Source organism: Haemorhous mexicanus, chromosome 17 (genome assembly GCF_027477595.1).
Source record: "Haemorhous mexicanus isolate bHaeMex1 chromosome 17, bHaeMex1.pri, whole genome shotgun sequence".
In the NCBI taxonomy this organism is placed as follows: domain Eukaryota; kingdom Metazoa; phylum Chordata; class Aves; order Passeriformes; family Fringillidae; genus Haemorhous; species Haemorhous mexicanus.
Genome location: NC_082357.1, coordinates 12,203,343 through 12,225,001, shown reverse-complemented (window position 1 = coordinate 12,225,001; position 21,659 = coordinate 12,203,343). Strand labels below are relative to the sequence as shown.

Genomic DNA, 21,659 nt, shown 5'->3' with positions numbered 1-21,659 from the left:
AACACAAGAGAAAAGATGAAGTAATTGAAGGGAGTGATGTCAGAAATGCCAGTGTTAGATGAGAAAAGCAGGAACAATTTTGGATGCAATTTTTGGGTTGTTGTTTTCCTCCACTGATGATCCACACTTCAGAGAATCATCTTAGAAGAGAACTCAACACTGGCATTCATTCAACACTGTTCATTCAACACTGGCATTACATTTAATTACTTAGAAAACAGCCTGGAATAAAACACAGTAGCCTATGAAACCTTCATTGTGTGGAGACAGGGAAAAAACCTTCCAGCTCCATTTGTGATTCAAAAAAGGGTTGAGATGTCAGCTCTTCCCAACAAAAGGGTCACAAAAATGATTCCTGCTCTGCAAGTTCAAGCCATCATTCCTTACCATGAGGGTGGGGAGGCCCTGGCACAGGGTGCCCAGAGCAGCTGTGGCTGCCCCAGCCCTGGAGGAGTCCAAGGCCAGGCTTGGAGCAACCTGGGATAGGGAAAGGTGTCCCTGCCCATGGCAGGGGGTGGGACTGGATGGGCTTTAACATCCTTTCCAACCCAAACCATTCCATGATCACCAGAGAACTTAGCTGTGCTCTAAGCTTTTCTAGAAAGTATTTCTTTCCAGTCTAGTTGATAAATGAGGCATGGAAATACCATGCTGTAAACTTTAATCAACTGTACCTGTTGGATTACGAATGAACAAATGCAGAAAATTGGAAATTAATACAGACTATTGGAGAAACAACATGTGCTGGTTAAAGAGTGAACTGTTGAAACTAAGTCAGTACCATTTATAGGAAAATAATTTTGAAAACTTCCTGGTGAAGAGGACATGGGAGTTAATTGGGGCATTTGTGTATTGGCCATCACAGCAAACTCACCTGATGACAAAGTGAGTGCTGAGAACATCCCTGTCCCTTGGCCACCTGCAGCTGAGTGGGGCTGCCCTGTGCCCAGAGGGGCTCCCGCTCCAGAGCTGTCCCAGCCTGCTGTAGAAGTGAGCCCTGGGCTTAAGGAAAGCCAGTCAGAAGTGCTCACCTTGGCAATTTCCCTGCCCAGTCCAGGAGACAGAAACATCCTCATTCTCCAAGGGCAAGGAACAGGCCAGCCTCTCTCACTGCTCTGACAACACCCAGCTCTGCTCACAAACAAAAATACAGAGAAGCTGCTGCACCACCTCTGAGTACAGTTCTCCATCCTGAGCTTGGAGGGCTTTGGAAATGAAACAGGTACTGTAAGAGGGGAAAAAAAGCACGTGCACAGAGCAGTGCTCTGAAGTCTGCAGTTTTCACTAGTAAGATACACTAACCCAGTAATTCCTGAGGTTTTTATCAGGTAAGAATCCAGTCACTCCACCACCATGAACAGGTCAAGGTGACAGATTAAAGAGCTGTACCATATTGTATAAAACCAAGCAAGCACAACACAAAGTCAGAAGGGCCATGAGGAACCAAGATCTGAAAAAAATCCCAAGGAACCATTAGCCAATCCAGCAAACACACTTATTACTGGGTGATGCTTGACTTTGATCATTGAGGGAAAGATTCCCTACAAAGAACACACAGCCAGCCTGGTTTTAGTATAGGTCTGCTTTTATTTCCATATTCAGCTCTTTGAGGGAGACATCCTTTCACAATCTGAAAGGAGGAGGGTATAGCCCGCTGTAGTGCTGCTTCAGCACACTAAAACACATCATACAGAAAATGGCTCTGGTGACTTTGCCCCAACCCAGACAAACACCTGTCCATGCCCTGGGGATACAGAGAGAGTCCTGGAACCCAAACATTGTGTGTGAGAGACAGGGGTGCACTGGTGAATCTCACCTCACTGGCACGAGGCAAAAACTGCCAGCTGGCAAGGACTGCACGGGAGTTGGGAAGTAAATACTGGTAGTAGTGGATTTAAAAAGAAAAAAAAATAATAATCAAACCCTAGAAAAAAAATATAAATTTAAAAGCAGCGCCTTTCCAGTATCTCACTGCAGCAGGCAGCAAGACTTAAAGGCACTACAATGTGTCAGAATGGAGAAAATCTGGTGCATCCACCCTTCCAGAGTGCAAGAATATGGATTAAGAATTCCAAAGTTGATATAGGTTTTTGGAAAACAAACAAACTTCTTTTCAGCACAAGATCTGGTGGAGCTGCAGAAAAACAAAAAAGAGGAGTTAGTTACTGTGCTTTTATACAGACAGCTCAACCTCAGAAGCTCAACTGGTGAAGGCTACACCAGCTTGTGTTTCACCTCCTCCTAAACTCATGTGGTTTAAATCCATACATTAAGCAGCTTCTCTCCCTCTTCCTTCCAGAAAAAGATCTCTCATGTATGGAACACATAAGCCAGACCCAAATACAGTCAAAAGGTATCAAGGCTATTATTTTTCTACAGCTCCAAGAGCACATATTGCACCTGAGCTCTTTGGAGGCTGAAGAACTGCAGGGTGACTTACAGCTGCATTTCCAGTCTCCCCTTCCTCTTCATTAAGAGAGATCCTAAACATGACAGAGCAGGAACCCACTGCAAGCTTTAAATCCTGTCAGTGTCTGTGAAAGTATTTTTCCTCCTCAATACAACGTCAAGCTCACTAAAGGACATTTCCTACAACAAGGGCTGGAAGAAGCCTCCATTGACAACATAAAACATAAGAATTCACAAGGAGCTGGGAAAAACACTGAATTAAATACAAGATTTCCCACCAAGCCATGCCAATCAGTACACAAAAATCCGCTACCACGTGATCTCTATTCAATTTTTCTAGAAAACAAGAACTGAGTTCATGCAGATATTTAAACATCATCTCAAAGTTTTATCAGCCCACTGACATATACTCAGTGCTGCATAATCTTTAATACAGTATTTAAATGCTGTCCAGTCTTGGACTAACATGCAAATCTTCCAAAAGGCAAAATTCCCATCTCATACCAACTACAGTTCCTCCTACTGACAGAACTGACAGGGTTTGCTACACTGGGTTCACAGGCTGACCCCAGCTCTGGTGTGGGTTTGATCTCTGGGCAAGACAGGATTTACAGAGTATTCTGCTCAGTACAACTCACAAATCTGACTGTCTGCAATTACTTTTTTAAAAAACTTATCTTTCCTAACCGCAGAAAAAACATAAATCAACTCAGGGAACACCACATTCACCAGTGCAACAGACAGACCTAACTCCCCAAAGCAAATTATCAACTCTATAGCAATAGTTGACATAGAGTTTCTCTCAGAATTATGTTATCTTACCACAGTTTTATTAATTACTCTGGTTCTGCAAGGGTAATAATTTCTTCATTGATAAAAAATTCCACAGTCTCCTCCTCCCAGTCATCAACATTGCTGTCCAGCTCATCTGTGTCTACCCCTGCAACGGAGAAAACATCAACACTGAACACAACAAACAAGGCAGCAATGGAATGATTTGATGCTCTTGTCAGAAAGCCCTTAGACCAGCAGTGAAACAAGAGGTGAAGAGGTATTTGGTGCTTTAAATCCTAATCAGTGATATCCAAGGCATTACTGTCTCCTACTCCAGTTTTATCCCAGGGTCAAGCCAATGCATTTTTTTCCCCCTTAAATCTTGCCACAATTCAGGATAAAAAGCACAAAAACCTCCAGAGAACACGGACTGGCTTTAGCAGGAAGCAGAGGGAGAAGAGAAGGGGCTGAGGGGCCCCATCCCCTTCTGAAGGAGGAGCTGCTGTGGCTCTGCCCAGCCCCGTCTGTCTCACCCCCGCGCAGCTCCAGGCGCTCGTTGCGCTGCTCCATGTACAGCTCTTGTGCCATCTTGCGGTACTTCCTGAACTCCTCCATCATCGTGCGCCGCCGCTCCACCAGCTCCTGCAGGGCACAGAGGGCTCCTCAGCCTCCCCCTGAACCAAACCCACCCCAGGGCCCTTCAGCCTCCCCCTGAACCAAACCCACCCCAGGGCTCCTCAGCCTCCCCCTGAACCAAACCCACCCCAGGGCTCCTCAGCCTCCCCCTGAACCAAACCCACCCCAGGGCTCCTCAGCCTCCCCCTGAACCAAACCCACCCCAGGGCTCCTCAGCCTCCCCCTGAACCAAACCCACCCCAGGGCTCCTCAGCCTCCCCCTGAACCAAACCCACCTCAGGGCTCTTCAGCCTCCCCATGAACCAAACCCACCCCAGGGCTCTTCAGCCTCCCCCTGAACCAAACCCACCCCAGGACTCTTCAGCCTCCCCCTGATCACCCCAGGCATTCCTGAGTGAGGCAAATGTTGTTCTCATAAACAACTTCTACTGACTTAGAAGAAAAAAGATTCTCTTCTCTGATCAGAATGCTATTTTGGTGAGGTGTCCTTTTTTCTAATTGAAAGAGCTTTTCTTAATTTAAACATTGGCTAAAGCAGCAACATGCTAAGAACTCAAAAATATTACCAACTCTGCTTAACAACGTGACATAAATTCCTCTCCAGACTCTTTACAGTAGCACATCTCTGAACTACCCATTGGACTAATTCTAACCATCTGGATTAAATGAACACTTGTGATACAGGAAATGCAACTTATATATCACCAGTACAAACTAAGGATAGGCAACAAGAGTTTCATCTATAATATATTTCAAAAGTGTCTTGCCTTTGAAGCTTTGGACTGGCTCAGACGATCCTTCTGCTCAAATATCTTGGAGTATTTCTTCAGGTCCTTCTTAATTTGCTGTGAAACAGGAAATTTTATTTCAGCTGGAGTTTCAGGCTAGCAATTACAACCATCATCTTCTCTAAGCACTCCTTTGGTAGGCCTAAGCAGGCTATGCCCTTCTGAAAAACATCTCTCTGCTAGGCAATTTCCCTTCACTATAATTTTGTACCTCTTGGCTTATAGATCATACAAGTGCTTCTGTACACATACAAACTAGCAAGGTCTGAAGAGCAAAATTCAATTTGCTCTTCTTTATACCCTTTCATCATATCCTAACTGTAAGAACAACTGGTAATCACTTCTATTTTGAGCTCATAATACAGTTAATATCTGCAGACATTCCCAGAAGTGAGGGCCCACACAGCAATGTGTTTATTCACATATTCAGGGCAAAAGGCAGTTGTGTAACAAACCTCATTCCCAAGAAGAGGGAGCACACCAAGTATGCTTTATACACCAAATCCATGTCAGCACCCTACCTTGATCTGATCCTCGCTGAGCAGGGTGGCTGGTCGGGGTCTCCAGAGCAGCTGACAGAACCTGTCCTTGTTGTTTTTCTGAAGCAGACGGCCTTGGAAGGTCCATAACCAATATGCATTGTCCACCTGGAAGAGCAATGCAGCAGCTCAGCCAAAATAAGCTTTAATTTAACACTAGAGTACTCAGAAATAATGTATAAAACTGTGGTGGAGGTTAAGTCATTTGACCAGTGACAGGTGTTCATTTTCTCTTCCTAATCAATAACGCTTTCCAATACCACTGGAAGAGCAAGCAGGGATGGGGGAAAGAGGTGCATCAGTACCTTGTGGCTCCACCAAGACACAGAGGTGACAATGTATCTGCCCGTGGGGTCCCACTCCACATCCGAGGCCGTGTAGTGCTCAGCGATGTTCATCATGGTGCAGTCAGACGTGTCAACAAATGCTAAGGCACCATTCATGCTGCACAGGCAAAACAGGACATTGCTTTACACACCAGCACAGCCTGGGCTTTTAAAAACATGCCACAAGCTGCATCTCTACAACTCCTCATTGCAAACAAAGTCTCACAGCAGCCAAGAGAGCAGCCAGGTTCCTGCCAGTCTCTGTGGCTGGAAAGGAAGGCGGTGGATAAAAACAAAATGCCACATAAGAATGACACCATAAGAACACAAATAAATGGGTTAAAGTCACTGTAAAAACATGTTCTGGGCAAATCAAAGTTTAACAATCATATGCTTAGACATAGCAGTGAAGAAGAGATTAAAGAAAAGATTTCTAAGATGAACAGCAGTGCTTGTTTGAAAGCACATGAAAGCAAATATTACTTGAACAATTAATAACAATAATTTTCACTTGCACTGAAGTGAAACTTTCTTGATAATTCTTTCACAAAGCAGCACTGTCATTAACAGGTACTGCCCATGAAGGGGCACAAGGCAATGACAACAAATGCATCAACAAGAGCCATAAGCATGTCCAAACTGGATTGACTCAGAATTTAAGTTAAACAGCTGGAAGGTGTTTCTAAATATCCACTTTTCTGTTGAAAACTGTGTTCTTCATCTGGTGTGGCAAAAATAGGAAGCGAAAGCTGCAAAGGACTAAGATACACCATGAAGCTGCATCTCTGCTCTACCTTGGCTTTTGCACAGCCCAATCAGGATTACAGGAATCAGCATTGTCAGGGACACCAAACACTTCTTGGTGAGATACTGTAGTTCTTTTCCTCTTTTAAAATCAATGTTCAGCAACCTGTAAAACACTCACCTTCTGAGGCCAGCCAACACCACAAACTGCCCCTGGGGACTCCAGAATATCGTGTTTGCCTGCTGTTTGTCAAAGGTTTCTGAAAAGAAACAAGGCAAATTCAGAAAAACATCTCAATCCAATGCCATCAATTACAAGCATGAACCCCACTAATTTCTCACAAAACATCACAAACAGATGCAATTTTGAGACTATTGCATCTATTACTGTGCAAAATGTTTAGGGATCTGCACTTCTCACTTGTTTTTCACTTACTTATGAGTTCTATTTTCCCGTTGTTTTTAACATGGTAAAAGGAAACTGAAATTCGTGGAGTTTCTCCATGCAACACAGCAAACTTGCTTCCATTTGGTTCCCAAGCAAAGGCTATGATGCTTTCTGTAACAAGAGAAGCCAAAACTCTGTTAAAGGACAATACAAACCTTTGATTACAAGCAGTTACCAAAGAAAACCAAGATATTGAAGAGAGAGAACCTATCAGTTAACAGACTTTCTTTTAAAACACAGGTTGATAAGGCAATTGCAGGGAGTTAGGGGAAATGTTTTTAACTATAGCTTTAAGTCTTCCACTATCTACAAAATGCATGACTATCATCAGCCCTACCATTTTGATTATTACAGACTTTAAGTTCTGCCATTTTTCAACTCAATCACAAGCATGAAGAGCAACAGAAGTTTTGGGTTCTCATTTTTATGAGACATTTTGCAACATTAAAATCCAGCTCTTTTCCAAAGGGTTACATTCCCAATTATGTCAGGTGTTCACAAGAATTTCTAAGACAGACACCAAGCATCTCTGCAGAAAAGTTCAAGCTCAAAAGTAAGGAAATACACGGCATTACCTTTCATTTCCACCACATCCACTGGCACCTGTTTCTCTCTCATGCGGAATATTTCAAAGTTGGTCACTACTCCCTGTGAAGGCCAAAATCAGCTCATTACCAGCACAAAAACAGCAGAGTAAATAATTTTATCACTAGGAATGGAAGGACAACTTCTCAATTAGCCTGTTAGGACACAGGATGAGAGTGAGTCAAGGTTTATTCCTTTAATGAGAGCAGATAAATACGATATGCCTCCTTACCAAAAACATTCCCAATTTGTTCTGATAAAGAATAACTTCAGAAATGTAGAAAACCTTTTTTTTTTTCAGAGTGTTGTAAAAGTTAATTAAGACAGATGAACAGGTGGCACATTATGCAGCTTGACCTACATGATGTTCAACAGCTACTTAATTGTGATCAGGGGAAGAGATGAGGCACAGACCTCACAGAGACCAAGAAGCCACTAAAGTCAAAGCAAATCCTGGTTGCAACATTTTGTTTTCCACATGCTTCAAATTCAAACGGAAAAAAATTAAAAAGAGCTTTGACATGATATAATTTACACTGCCTTTACTTAAAGACAGTTCTGTAAGAAAAGGAAAGGAAGCATGAGGCAGAACCAGCTTTTCCTAGTTAGATCAGAAGCCATGTACCTGTGTGCCTTTGGGAGTCCTGTCTACCTTCACACACAGGTAGTCCCCGTTCTTCTGCCAGTGCAGTTTACAATCGACTACGTTGAACAAATTCCGCACACGAATTTCTTGTCTAGAAGGCAGCTGCATCAAAGTCACTCTGGCTGGGATGTCTTTGTCCTCAGGCACCCAGAAAGCAATTATGTTACCACCTGGAGACCATGAGAAGTCTCTACAGGAACAAAGTTAAAAATATGCCATTTTAATTTTCAGTTAGATACTACAAGCAGAAACCACTTTCCTCATAGTATCTGAACATTGCAGACAAAGATCAACTCTCAGTAATAAGGACAGGCACAGATACATAACTGAGGGCAATTTAATAACAATACCTAAACAGCTTTTTAAGCAGCTGTTTAAATTTGCTATATCACCAATGTTGCCTCACCAGTACATCTCACCAAAATCAGGGGTTGCACACAGAGTAACTGCCAAAGATGTAAGAACAAATGAGCCAAAAAAAATCCCTACTAAATTACCATGGAGACCATCTTCTTGCACCTGGGTACATTTAATTTTCTTGCTGCTTTACAGAGATGTACTTTAAAAACTCTCACAGGAGTCAATGTGTCTTGAGCAGACACAGCACACTGCTCTAAGCCAGCACAACCACCTTGTTAGGGAGATACTCCCTAAGACACTGCATTCCAGTCTGGTCTTGTAGACAAGGAACAGAATTCCTAAGCTGGATTAAGCAGTACCACAAAGAGGATTTCAAAGGACAGAATCTACCAAGTGTGTTCATCAACAAGTGGAGAGTTTTCCATTTCTTTTTGCCACTTTGTTAATTTGACCACCTCAACTTCTTTGCTCCAGGCAACATAAAGATTGCTCTTGCCATAACAAATCCCCAGACTAAAAGATGCCAGCTAAAGAGCACAGTTATTATTCCAAGGGAATAAACTCACCTTATCCCATTGATTTTCAAGCTCTTTTTGTCCAACAAACCCATAGACTAAAATGAAAAAAGAATGAATTTTCAAGTTAGTAACATTCTTATATTTACATATGTATTTCTACTCTCATTATTTTGTAAAAAGGCAAGAACTTACAGGTGTTTCATAGATGCTGAGGGTATCTGAAGTCATTCGAGCAAAGAATTTACCATCATGACTCCATCTAATCAAGAAAGAAAAAAATATTAGATTGGAACTGCCTTTTTATTAAATGAAGTCTGGGACCACAACTCTCTATTCTAATTCTGTTTTCACAACCTACTTAAAAATAGGCCAGTGAGCTGAGTTTTCACAGTGGAATCCTCTCTTCTTTTGGCCAGTCAGAATATCCCAGATGATGATAGCCTGAGGGTCATCCTGTGTGTCCATCAAAGGGCTGAAGGTCACTAAATACCTATAAAAGAAATAAACCAATTCATTATTGAAACTTCATCTAATATGTCAGTATCAGCAGGCTTTCATCCAAGTAGTATTTAAAGACCAGGCACTTTTAAACAGCAGTTTTCTCTAATAGGATTTTTCAGGGGAGGGAAAAATAGGATCAGGATGATAAAGGAGAAGAAAGTTTCCCCGGCATCCCTCTGGCTGAAAAGGTTCTAGATTTATGTGCAAGTCCTCCCATATTCATGTTCCAAGGGAGGGGAACTCACCAAATACACTGTTACCTATTATATAGTTTTGACATGAGAATAACACTGGTTTCCAACCAAACACAAATCATTGACCTTATCCAACCCAAAGTACAAGGATGCTGGGCTTCTCCACTGAAAGGTAAATAATCTCTTTAAAAAAAAAAGTATAAAATCCATCTCCTTCCAAATGTGTTACTTGAAAACTCAAATGAAAATTTATCTCAGTCATGAAATTATTTGATCCTTCTCTCCAGAACTCTTTAATGTTAAAAAAATCTTAAGAAATTGATTTCAGCACTCCAGATTTGGAGTGCTGTTCATGCCTCATGCTTTTGACCCCTTAGCCCAAACCAACATCGTGCTCTGTACCTTTCACAGGGTGAGAAGTCAATGAGCTGCACTCCTTGGTGACTAAACCTCTGAATCTGCTTGAACTTCTCTCCACCCCACAGAGCAATGCCCCTCTGGTGGAACGTAGCCAGGTAGGTGCCTTTGGGGGACCAACGGACGTAGGTCTCTGTCCACCTCTGGATTTAAAAAAAAAATACACACAGAAGTTTAATTTCATGCTGTGTCCCTAAAACGGAAAGAATTCATGCACGGTTTGTAGCAGCACATTTTGTAAATCCCTTTACTAAGTGAAGATCTCAGGATGTGTGATAACTGTGGAGTTTTATTTCATGCACACAATGTACAGTACCTATTCTTCAGGTTGAAAATTGTCAATGGAGACCTTTTCAACTTATGGATCACCAAAGAGGTTTTTCAGGAACAGAGACATCCTTTGTGCAATAACAATTAAACCCACCTAACACCCTGGACTTCCTTCTTTCAGCCTTGGCAAGAACATACTGTTCTCAAAACTAAGGGTAGGTATTTTGAATTTCTGAACAATACAACCTTCAGCTAAGTTAGAGAGATCTCAGCAATACAGACCACAGCCAGAGACCATGATGATGAGCAAATATTCTCACCATCCCAGAGCCAACTTCCTCCTACTGAAATGCACAATGGTTATTAAGGAAAATGCTCCTGGGTCCTAACAGTTCCCAGCAAGTCCAGTGCCTGCAGCAGACAGGCAGACTAACTCTCCCTTTTTTATGCCATTACCAAACCAGCTATTCCTCTTTAACACCTCTGTGGTCAGCACAAAAGCAAGGAGTCATCTGAAGCAGCAAACATAAGCACATATTCAGCTCGAATAAATAGTGCTCCTCAAACTCTGACTCTGCACTCTCAGGTCTTTCTGAATCACCTATAACAGAGAGATGAAGGAAACTAATGGGCATCATAGATCAGTTATAAAAAAAAACCAAACACCACCACAAACTCTTAAAAAGTTCACGTCACAGTTCTCTTACCAAAGCAGCTAAGTCTAATTCTAAAGGATGTGATTTCACCACACTTCATAAGGAAGAAAAAAATATTTCAGCAATGGGAAGAAGCTTTTTTTTTTTTTTAATTAAAAAGCTGCAACATCATAAAATAGGGAGATTGTCAGTGCATCTGCAATCCCCAGCACTTCCAGGACACTCACTGCTCTGTCTTCAATCTGAACAGGTTCCTTGATGTCATTCCAAAAAATGGAAGTCCGGTCTCCTGACTCAAAGATCACACTGTACTGATCCCTGCAATCAGGGTCTTCCAACCAGTATCGCAGATTCCCCTGAGAAAAAGAGAGCAAAAGGCTGATAGTGAGTCCAAGGCTAAGGCAGCAAGTTCCACAAATTGGCATCCACCTGGCAGGTGGAAGCTGCTCTTACCAGAGAGTGCAACTTTGGGGTCTTACCACTGCAAACAATTTTTGATTACTGGACGCTGGAGGGTGAGAGCACACCATAAACAGGTGGAGCTTCAAGGTGTTTTGATGATGTTTAATACTTATTTCAAACAGGGAGTAATTTGGTATTTGTTTTTTAAAGAAAAAGCAAACTATTGTTTATTCCACCAGCCTATTTACAAAGCAACCAGTAACAAACACTAAAGTTTGCCTCAAATGATTAAGAATATAAAAAGATGCTTTTGAAAATCTATTTTTAAATGACTTGTGCAAAATTATTATTCACTCTTAAATAACAAAGAGTAAATTAAGCTTCACACTATGTGTAACTATTAAGCAGAAGCACTGAGTTCCTCCCATCAGTGCATGATGGTGAGCATGAAGGAACAGCAGCATGTGATCAGCACTGCTATTTACAACACATTAACACATGGTTTCTATTTTCATATGCACATTTCAGCAGTGAAGTAACCATTTAATATTCAGCTGAATATTCTTTCCACTTTTCCAAAAATTCCTTACCAAATCCTTAAATGGCTGTTTCTCAGGGATTTCCCATTCATCACTGATTGTCATGTACCTGAAAGAGCAATTTGCTTGGTTACACTCCATGCAGGCACTCAGGATTAGAATCCCCAAATTTACAGATAACACACAATTGCTGCACTCACTTATCAAAGTCAGTGAAGAGGTTAACTCTGAAAGTGTGCTGCTTATCCAGTTTGTATCCATCTGCATTCTTCACAGCATCCACAGCATGGGAGGGAGACATGTACTCCAGGAAGATGTACCTGCAAGGAAGGAAAACCAAAGGAGAAGACATTGTTGACTACACAACAGGCCCAAAATAAAGCAGAAACAATGGAGATGAATTAAGAATTCAGTACAGAGCATCTACAAGATAACTTCTTGTCTTGTCCTTAACCAATTAGGGTCAACAGCAAATTAATCCCCATTCTGGCCACAGGCTCACACACATTTTTTAGCTCTCTAGGCCTGCTATGGCCTGACCTCAATTAATCTGATATCCTTTCTGAAATGGGCCAGACAGAGCAGTGAATGTAAGCTCAACACAACCAGGCAAGTGAGAGACAGGAACATGCAGGTTTCATCCACAGCTCCTCCCATAAGAGTAACAGGTCATGTTTAGGAATTGGAATTGGAACTTGCTGTCACAGGCATCTCGAAGTACCACTCTTGTTTTTCTATTACAGAACTCAGCTTCCTTCTGGCCACTTAATCCAAGCTAACTTGCAGCCCAGCAGACTCAAAACTAATGCTATCCTGAGCACCATCTCAAACAGAGGCATGAACACAGAATAATTTTCATGCTGACCTTATAGGGGCAATCCCTCCACTCCAGAAAACTCTTTTCATGCCTTGTAAAGTATGGATTCCTCCAAAACTCAGAATACATGCTACAGATATTGACAATCTATTCTGCAACAAACAGTCCAGCCATTGCTACTAAGTCTTTAGCTCAAGAGGAGCTTTAACTTCTGCTATAGCAGAAAACTAAGAAAAAACTCCTCATATAGCACAGAAATTTGTCTCCAAACCCAGCTAAACTGTTTCCATAATTAATCCCCACCACCCTCCACTATGGAGCCTACTGAACTATTAAGCTTCTCAGTTCCCTCAGGAACTTGTTTGTGATCAAGACTGATGTCAGGACTGCATAGGCTGAGGTAGAAGAAGCTGATGACACCAACTACGAGGTCACCATAAAAACTGGCCATAAAGTATTGACACTAACAATCAAAGATAAGCCAGAGCTGTGTTTCAGTCTTTTTTCCAGTCAGACTTACCCTTTTGTTTTTCCATCTGCTTCTGGATAAAATTCATTGATAATTTTACCAAACTTGGAGAATATTTTGTGGATGACATTCTTCAGTTTCTCCAGTCGGTCTGGTCCAACCTGGGGCACATTATCCACGACAATCACTGAGTCTATTCCATCTGCCTCCTGTGGCTGGTCTTTCAGGATGTCACCAAGCAGTTCTGCAAGGACAGCACAGACAGGAAACTAAGGCACTGCTCACATCATGAAGGAGGGAAGACAAAGATGAAAAGAACAGTGAGAGTAAGAAAACAGAGACTTCAAATTTCAGGATATTTCATGAATCACTTAAGAAACTTGGTAGTGAATTAACAATCTGTCAGAAAAACAACTGAACAACACCCCAACAGCACACCCTAAGTTTGCTTATTGCAAACTTTGAGCACCCAACTCTTGAAATCTTTCTTAAAAACACACTTGACACCCTGAGGTTGTCAACACTTGCTCTATCAGTATTTTTGAGGAGACAGAACTGGCTCACAAAGTCCCCAAAACTGACAATAGCACAGACAAATGCATGGTTTACTACCTGACCTCTGACCAGTCCTCCTGCTCAAATTATAACCAAATGACTTTGATAAAAATAAATGTAACCTGTAACTCCTTCCTAAATTACACAAGTTTTAGCATAATTCTAAACTATTCACCATACTGGAAGCTCTGCATGTCTCAGCATCACTGTAATTAAGAACTCACACTCCCTCTAAACCTTTAATTAAGCACAAAAACAAAGGTCTAAGGCAAGACACTGAAAGCCATATTTAAGCTTTGTGAAGACAAGCACACATCTTTTCACACTGGATAGTCTTTGAACATATTAATTCCTGAATATCTGCAGTAAATTTTAAGATTATGTGAAGATCACTATAAAGTACAAGACTACAGAGATAATAAGTTCACACCACCATACCTTTGAATTAGACAAAATCTGGAGAGTCAGACTATCTATAGCTTGCACAGACTAGGAAAAAAAACCCAAACACTTGTAGAAAGACTTAAACTATGAGAACAAACTAAAAAAAGGTGTTGTATATACTGACATTTTGAAGACATTCGATTTTTGATGGTTTTGTAATTCAAGAAATTTTTCTGCCCAGAAACATCACTGGAAAGATCTCCAGCAATGAAGAAATGTGAGAAACATGCTTACTTTGAAATTCAAACTACTAAAAAGTTGCTTTCTACAACTTTAAGCTTCAACAGGTTATTACACATTAAGCTTTCCATTGATCTGGGGCAACATAAAACACAAATATTACTACCAAGATTAGGCAGCATCCACAGAATGCTGTTGTTTGTAATATTTATCACTCAAAAATATTATCTCCATGTGCATGCAGGAACTACAAATAACAATATAAAATATATAAAATGAAAGCATGCCCCACAAGGACATTTCCAAAGGAGCCTATTAGCAAAAGGAGAAAACCAAAGTAAACCACAAAAGGGTAATTTTTAAGGTTCCTTTAGTAATTTTTTTCACAGCCACTTCTCAAAAAAGACTTTGTAGGCCAAGGAATGCATGTTTAGATTCCTGAGCAGGAATGCAACACCCTGTATTGAATCAAAACTGTAACAGACTGAAGCCAAATTCCCACACTGTGTCCTTAAATTCCAAACTGTGAACAAAGGAATCTTCAAAGAGCAAGAAGCTGGTTCAGCCAGCTCCTGCTGCAGCCAGAAGGGAAGCAGGGTGTGGTGGGTGCAGGGCTATCTTCAGCTGGCAGCATTTTAAGGACCACTGCCATTATCTGCCCTAAAGCCTCACTGGTACCTAAGTGGGTGTCCAACACATCCCTTCTGCTTTAACTCACACCAGCTGCTCTCCCATGCCAACATCTCCTGGGGAAAAGGAGAGGCAGCAAAGGATCTGAGATGTTCCAGTGCTACAGCTGGTCCATCTCACAGGTGCTCCTGAGCATCTGAGTTATCACAGCATTGGAAGAGCCTTGGTTTGGTAACACTGGGCTGCTTTGCTCCTTGGGGAGGCACCAGGATAATGGGAAAGGGATAAGGAAGCTCAACAAGCAATTCAAACACAGGTGGAGAGCCAGACCAGCAAGAGTGACTAAACTGAATCCCTGTAATCCAGCCACCAACACAGGATTTCAGACAGTTGAGAAGTTAACCAAACTAATTAGCAACAAAATAGGTGGGGATGGAAAATGTGCCCAGTTTCCAAGAAGGAACTGAACATAACAATCCTACATGTACACAAAGTGCATTAAGCAGGCACTTAGCAAAAATAATCCAACTCCAAGGCAATTTTGTCAAAGTCTCTTTAAGAAACAAATGTAAGAGTTCAAAGAGCTGTTATACAGACTGCTAAACTGGGAACAGCAAACACTTCCTTAATCTAGAATATTTGGCTGCTGATTTAATAAACTAAACAAAGGACTGGAACACAAGAATGCACCTGTATCCCACTGCCAGTGGAGATAACTGGCTGATTTACAATCCTGTGCTTCAGAAACATCCTTCCACTTTTGATGCATGTAACAGACCCTAAAGATCCTAAAAGAGCACAAATACTCAACAAATAATGGGGACACAAGTACTTTTCCTATTCAAAAACTAAGAAAATTTATCTGAAAAACACTAGAGTTCTAAATTCTGTATTACAAGTCCATGTATAACATTTATTGTCTGTGCAGTTACACAACAGCTTGGCCATTTTAAGGCAGTCAATATCCACTACTTTTAAAAGAGCCTGGGCTGACATTTTTAACTGCCAGAGCGATTTTTCCCTATTTTCTTGCCACAAAGCAACTACATCACATCTTCACAAGCAGCAACCCTCCTCAAACCCTATTTATCTACAGATTTCATTCTGGGTCCGGGGAAAATACAAGAACCATGAAACATAATTTGTAACGACCACATCAACCATTTAAAAATTCTGTTTCTACAACAGACTTTAACTAATGGTGGCAAAAGGAAGAGACGAGCTGCTGATTCCACTCAGAGGGCAGCCCACAGCTGGGGTGTAACAGCGGCTCTAGAACCACTTTGACAGCAGCTTTTAGAACAGCAGCATTGCGCGGGGCAGAGATAACTCAGACAGAAGATGATTTAAACTAAACGAAGGTTTTAGAACGGCAGCGTTGCGCGGGGCAGAGACAACTCAGGAAGAAGATGATTTAGGAAGCACAGCTCCGATGCAGGGTGCGCTGCTGCCCCGCAGCAGGGCCTGGGGCTCGGGCCACAGCGTTCCCCGGCCCGGCCCCGGCTCCCCGGGGGCTCCCCCGGCTCCTCCCGTCCCGCACCTTCGTCGCTGATGTCGTCCACGAAGTCCTCGGGGTCGCTGAAGGAAATTTCATCCTCGGGCTCGGCCGGGGCGGCGGGCGCGGCCTCCCCGTTCTCCTGCGCCGCGCCGGGCTCGGCCTCGGCCGCCGTCCCGGACTTGGGCTCCGCCGCGGGCTCGGCCTCAGAGCCGGGCTCGGCCTCGGCCTTCACGGGGCTCTGCTGCCCGGACGGCGGCTGCGGCTCGGCCGGCCGCTCGGGCTCCGCGGCGGCGGGCGGCGGCGGCTCGGGGAGCCCCGGCGGCGCCTGGGACTCGCCTCCCCCTTCCTGCTCCTCATCTTCCTTCTCGTCCTCCTCCTGCTCCTGCGGCGGCTCCGCGGGCGGCGGGGGCGCGTCCGTGTGCTCGGGCTCCTCGGCGGGGCCCTGCGCGCCGGGCGGCGCGGCGGCCGCGGGGCTCTCCTCGGTGTCCTGCATGGGGCGGCGGCGCTGCCCGGGCCCGGGTGCGGTGCCCGGGTGTCGGTGTGCGGGTGTCGGTGCGCGGGTGTCGATGCGGTGCCCGGTACCGTGTGCTCGCTGCGGGCTCTCGGTGCCGGTGCCGGTCCCGTCCGGAGCGCGGCGGGGAAAGGCGGGGGAGGGGCGGGGCGGCTCCTACGGCCGGGCCATGTGCGCCAGGCCCAGCGGCCCGCGCGCGCCGGCGCCTACCAACGAGCCCAGGGCGAGAGGGAGAGCGCTGTCCCCGCCACCGCTCCTGCCCGGCGCCGCCCTCTCTCCCCGCCGTGCACAAGCGATTCCGGTGCCTTTGCCAGCCCCGGCTCGCTCCGCCAGCGGCGGCTTCGTAAACTTCTCACATCACTTCACGCCTGCCACCCCTATTTTTGACTGCTGTGGTTGAGCCCAAGATGGCGCCGCCTTCCATTCTACTGAGGTGGGGTCCGGCCGAACCATTTCTTGGGGGGCGCCGCTACATTTAACTGCTCTGACGCCTAGTGAAACCTCCTCCCTCAGCACACGTCGCTGCCCAGCGCTGAGCAGCCGGTGATAGGACGATGCCACGGTAAAAGGACAGCGCACTGGCACGAAACTCGCCCTACCCCCCCTACAATCTTTCACTATGGCTTCGCCCGATGGCAGTCGGCGCGCGCGCGGGTGCTACCAAGCTGGTGTAGAGGGGGAGGCTCGCGGTGCTTCGTCGACATCGACGCGGTTGTGCCGGGGCGCTGAGAGGGCGGCGGGTCAGCGTGCCCCCCCGCGGCGGCGGGGCGGTGTGGTAGGGCCCGGCGGTAGCGCCACATCAGCCGGGCGGGATGGCGGCCCGAGAGCGGCGGGGGAGCCGGCGGCGGCTGTGGCCGGGCGGCTTCCGAGCGTTGTTTTAGTGCCATCGTGCTCTTTGTGGGTTTAAAATAACATTTTTCCTGAGGTACAAGATGATAGTAGCCGTGCCGTGCCATCTCTGCCTGTCCCGTGAGAAGCCTTAAAGGTCCGGTGACCTCCCGGTGCAGCCGGACACGCGGGGACAGTGATCTGAGGGGTCCCGGTGGGCGGTCCTGGCGTCTTAGCGTGATTTTTAAATGGTTTCTGAACTGGTAAAGCTCTCCTCTCTTCATGTTGGTTACAAACATGACTGACCTGAGAGACGTGATCCCACATTATCGATTAAAGCATCGCATTCTGTCCTGGGCACCTCAGGCTGGTGAAGAATATATCGAGTGTGACTTGTCACCATGTGTGACAAGTATAAATATAAATATTTATCGTACATTCAGAGTGGATACATGCAGTGTGACTTCTGTCACCATGTGTGTTTATATATATGTAAACACACATGGTGACAGAAGTCACACTGCATGTATCCACACAGACAGAGTATATTCAGAGTGGCTCAGAGAACTCGGAATTTGCCTCGGATACCATCGTTAGGCGACAATTTCAGAGGAAAAAGTTCTTAAGAAGTGGCTCGTCTGTTCAAACTTAGAGACTAACATTTGCATTTTGAGTAGGATTTCTTTTTTATCCCAATGCTTTCAATCAATCAGTCAATCATCAAAGCAGACAATGCCAGCATTAAAAAAAGGGGGGGGCAGAGCAGGTACTGTACATGGCATTTAAATTAGACTTTGTCTTCTATTGCAGCATCTCTGTTGTTTTGAGAAGCTCTTGCGGGCAGTGTTTGGGAAGCTGAGGCAGGCAGGCCAGCTGTGTAATGTTCCCGGGAGTCACACGATGGCATCCGAACTCCGCTGCAGCTCCCCGGCTGAGTGTGTCCCTTCCCAGGGAAGGCAGCTCCCACGAATGGAAACGATGACTGGCACTTAGGGCAGCAGTTTTTTCCCCTCATTACATCGTGGTCGCTGACCAGCCCCTGACTTCCCGGTCAGCACCAGCACTGACTCTGAAGTGAACACTGGGTGCTGTTTCCTGCCATCACAACCATGTGTTTTCCCAAATGTGAGGCAGGACATTGCTGCTGGTCCACCCGTGGTCCCAGCTGGGTCCAGTATTCCATGGCTCTTCCAGGGATGTGTATGAGGTCTGTGTTGCTTTTGTTTCACCACTCCCACCGTTGTCTCTATTGCTGAAATGTGCAATTTCTGCAGTTGCCCTTTTTTCTGTTTGCACTTTTCCAGTCCTTTGGTTAAGCTGTGGATCTAAACACTGGATTCTCCTTTCCCTGACATTGCACGGGCTGCTCTTTGCACTTTCCTCTACTTTTCAGCAACTTTTGATTTATCTGCTCTTCCTTCCTTCTCCTTTTCCTTTCTCTGTTGAAATTTCCCCTCAGTCCGTGGCCTGTCTCACTGCTATTCTTTTTTCTTCCAGCCCTTACTCAGCAATCTGAGGGAGAGTGGAACAACTTTTAAAAACGCAGATTTTGGCACTGACAGCTGAAGCCTGTTCCTTTAAGTACTCCACATGCAAAACTCCTAATCAATGGGAAATGTGGGGGGAAAAAATCTTGCAGGAAAGGCTTTTTATAACACAGCTCTCCAACCAGCAGTGCCTCATGAATTTTATTGCGTGCAGGTGATCTGAGAATAGTGGAGCTGACAGCTCTGTTTCCTAAACTGAATTCTGAAGGAGTAAGCAAATTCTTGTATGAAATTTCATCTAATCCTGACAGGACGTGCCCAGAATGACACTCTGTGAGGCAGGGCCTGGGGTAGGGACCTATTTCTGCATTGCTTTTCTCACCTGGAGCCTGCTGGTTCAGCCCCTCTGCTCCGCTCTGGTGAGACCCAGCTGGAGTCGTGCACCCAGCTCTGGGGTCCCAGCACAGCAAGGACAGGACCTCTTGGAACAGGTCCAGAAGAGGACACTGAGATGATCAGAGGGATGGAGCAGCACTCCTGAAGGAAAGGCTGAGAGAATTGGAATTGTTCAGCCTGGAGAAGAGAAGGTTTCGGGATGACCTGACTGTGGCCTTTCAATACCTGAAGGGGCCTGCAAGAAACATGGAAAGAGACTTTTTACAACAGGGAATGGCTTAAAATTGAAATAGATTAGGTTTTGATTAGATATGAGGAAAAAAAATCTCTGCCCTGTGAGGGTGGGGAGGCCCTGGCATGGATTTCCCAGAGCAGCTGTGGCTGCCCCATCCCTGGAGGTGTCCAAGGCCAGGTTGGACGAGGCTTGGAGCAACCTGGGCTAGTGAAAGGTCCCTGCCCACAGAACAGGGTTGCAACAAGATGATCTTTAAGGTCCCTTCCAACCATTCTGTGACTCTCTGACATGTGTCCTCTTTTTTCTTTAGTGTTTCTTTATGCTCAAGGTTTTCCAGAAGCTTTTGCTGCAGTTACAGCAAATACAGAAGTGTTCAATAACTTACATCAAGCAGACACTTTCTGGCCCTGTTGAAAAATTATTTCCGCAATTGAATTATTTTCCACAGTATTTTTCTTCAAGGCTCCAAAGCAATCTTCAGTTGAGAATATCTTATTTATACCAAATAAATAGTTATGCTATTAGCTTAAGTACAGACCAATCAAAAATCTATAGCTGAATGAGCACATGTTGATTCCTCCATTCATTTTCTCCAAAAATGCTATATAGGCGAAAAACCCTGCGGTGTTCAGAAGTGCTGAGCATGCAAAACTCTGCTGGGCTGCTGTACAAACATGATTTGAAGGGCCTCTCAGCTTAAATAATGCCATGCTTTTTTAATTTTATACACAGCTTTCGTCTGCACCCACGCTCGTGGGGTCTGAGCTGAAATAGCACCGAGGGAGGAGGACAAGGAGAATCACCCGACTCATTCACGTCTTTGTAGCAGTACAAAAACTTTTCATTGTGGTCACAGTTACCCCCGAAATAATTCTCACTTCATCATTTTCTGCTTTAGTTCTCTCTGCATACAGTGGAGGTGGCTATTTAGCTTCCCATGATTAAAAAAATATCAGGAATATTAATTAGGGAATGCATCCAATCCTATGGACATTGAAAACATAAAGAATTATTATGAATTGTAACATCTCAATCTGGAGGTCCAAAATCTATAAGGGTTTTTTGTGTCTGATGGCATTTTCAGGAAAAACGGTACACTGTACAAAACATGCACCTTTTTTCTCACCACTGTGAACCATATCATTCCTGACTAATAAAGTACAGGAAATGGGAGAAAAAAACCACTAATAAAATGAGAGGTGTTTATACATGGAGTTCTTGTTTTTATACAGTTTTGGAAAGTGTATTTGCATTTCAAATGTTTGTATTTCTGTGCTTTTCTGAATAGCTTAGTGTTCATTTCTACCAAATTTACCAAAAAATCCAGATGCATGCAAAATATAAAAAAATATGGAGCATAGGAAACTTGATTAATCACCTAGATGGCAGCAGAAATGCCATGGGAAAAGGAACTCAGTGAAAGAAAATATACCAAAATTAACTTGGAGTAATTAATCTGATGAGAGGGCACAGTCTCAAGCTGCGTCAGGGGAAGTTGGGGTTGGGCATCAGGAGAGATTTCTTCACAGAAAGGGTGATCAGACATTGGAATGTGCTGTCCAGGGAGGTGGGGGAGTCACGGATCCTGGAGGTCTTCCAGGATATAGAGGACGTGGCACTCAGTGCCATGGTCTGGGTGACAGGGTGGTGGTGCTCGGTCATAGGTGGGACTCGATTTCAAACTCTTTTCCAACCCAATTGATTCTGAGATTGTGTGACAGGAAACCTAAAGTACAGCCTCACCAGTTATCTACTTTTCCCAGCGCACAAGAAACCCTCCCTGAAGTTCACAACAACCATCCTTTTCAGATTTCAAAAAATAAAGCAGTTATACTTCGGAATAATCCTGTATTAAAC

General features: G+C 44.3%; 1 protein-coding gene and 1 long non-coding RNA gene across 4 annotated transcripts; one reads left to right on the top strand and one right to left on the bottom strand.

Moving 5' to 3' along the window:
• Window positions 1-1,567: 1,567 nt before the first annotated feature.
• Window positions 1,568-17,011, bottom strand: EIF3B (eukaryotic translation initiation factor 3 subunit B). The gene is made up of 19 exons (XM_059862246.1): window positions 16,388-17,011; window positions 13,090-13,282; window positions 11,953-12,072; window positions 11,804-11,861; window positions 11,039-11,167; window positions 9,871-10,028; window positions 9,132-9,263; window positions 8,966-9,032; window positions 8,822-8,868; window positions 7,875-8,085; window positions 7,240-7,312; window positions 6,653-6,775; window positions 6,398-6,476; window positions 5,452-5,590; window positions 5,129-5,254; window positions 4,587-4,664; window positions 3,717-3,825; window positions 3,232-3,349; window positions 1,568-2,134 (listed from the first exon to the last, which is right to left on the bottom strand). Exons 1-18 carry the CDS (start codon window positions 16,836-16,838, stop codon window positions 3,246-3,248), a joined length of 2,397 nt encoding a protein of 798 aa, XP_059718229.1. The 5' UTR covers window positions 16,839-17,011; the 3' UTR covers window positions 1,568-2,134; window positions 3,232-3,245.
• Window positions 17,012-17,429: 418 nt separating this feature from the next.
• Window positions 17,430-21,016, top strand: LOC132335562 (uncharacterized). 3 transcript variants are annotated; one of them, XR_009488692.1, is made up of 2 exons: window positions 17,430-17,753; window positions 18,495-21,016. It is a non-coding gene; the product is annotated as an uncharacterized LOC132335562 (long non-coding RNA). The 3 variants fall into 3 exon arrangements; XR_009488693.1 differs by having other exon boundaries at window positions 17,430-17,781; XR_009488691.1 differs by having other exon boundaries at window positions 17,430-17,841.
• Window positions 21,017-21,659: the final 643 nt, after the last annotated feature.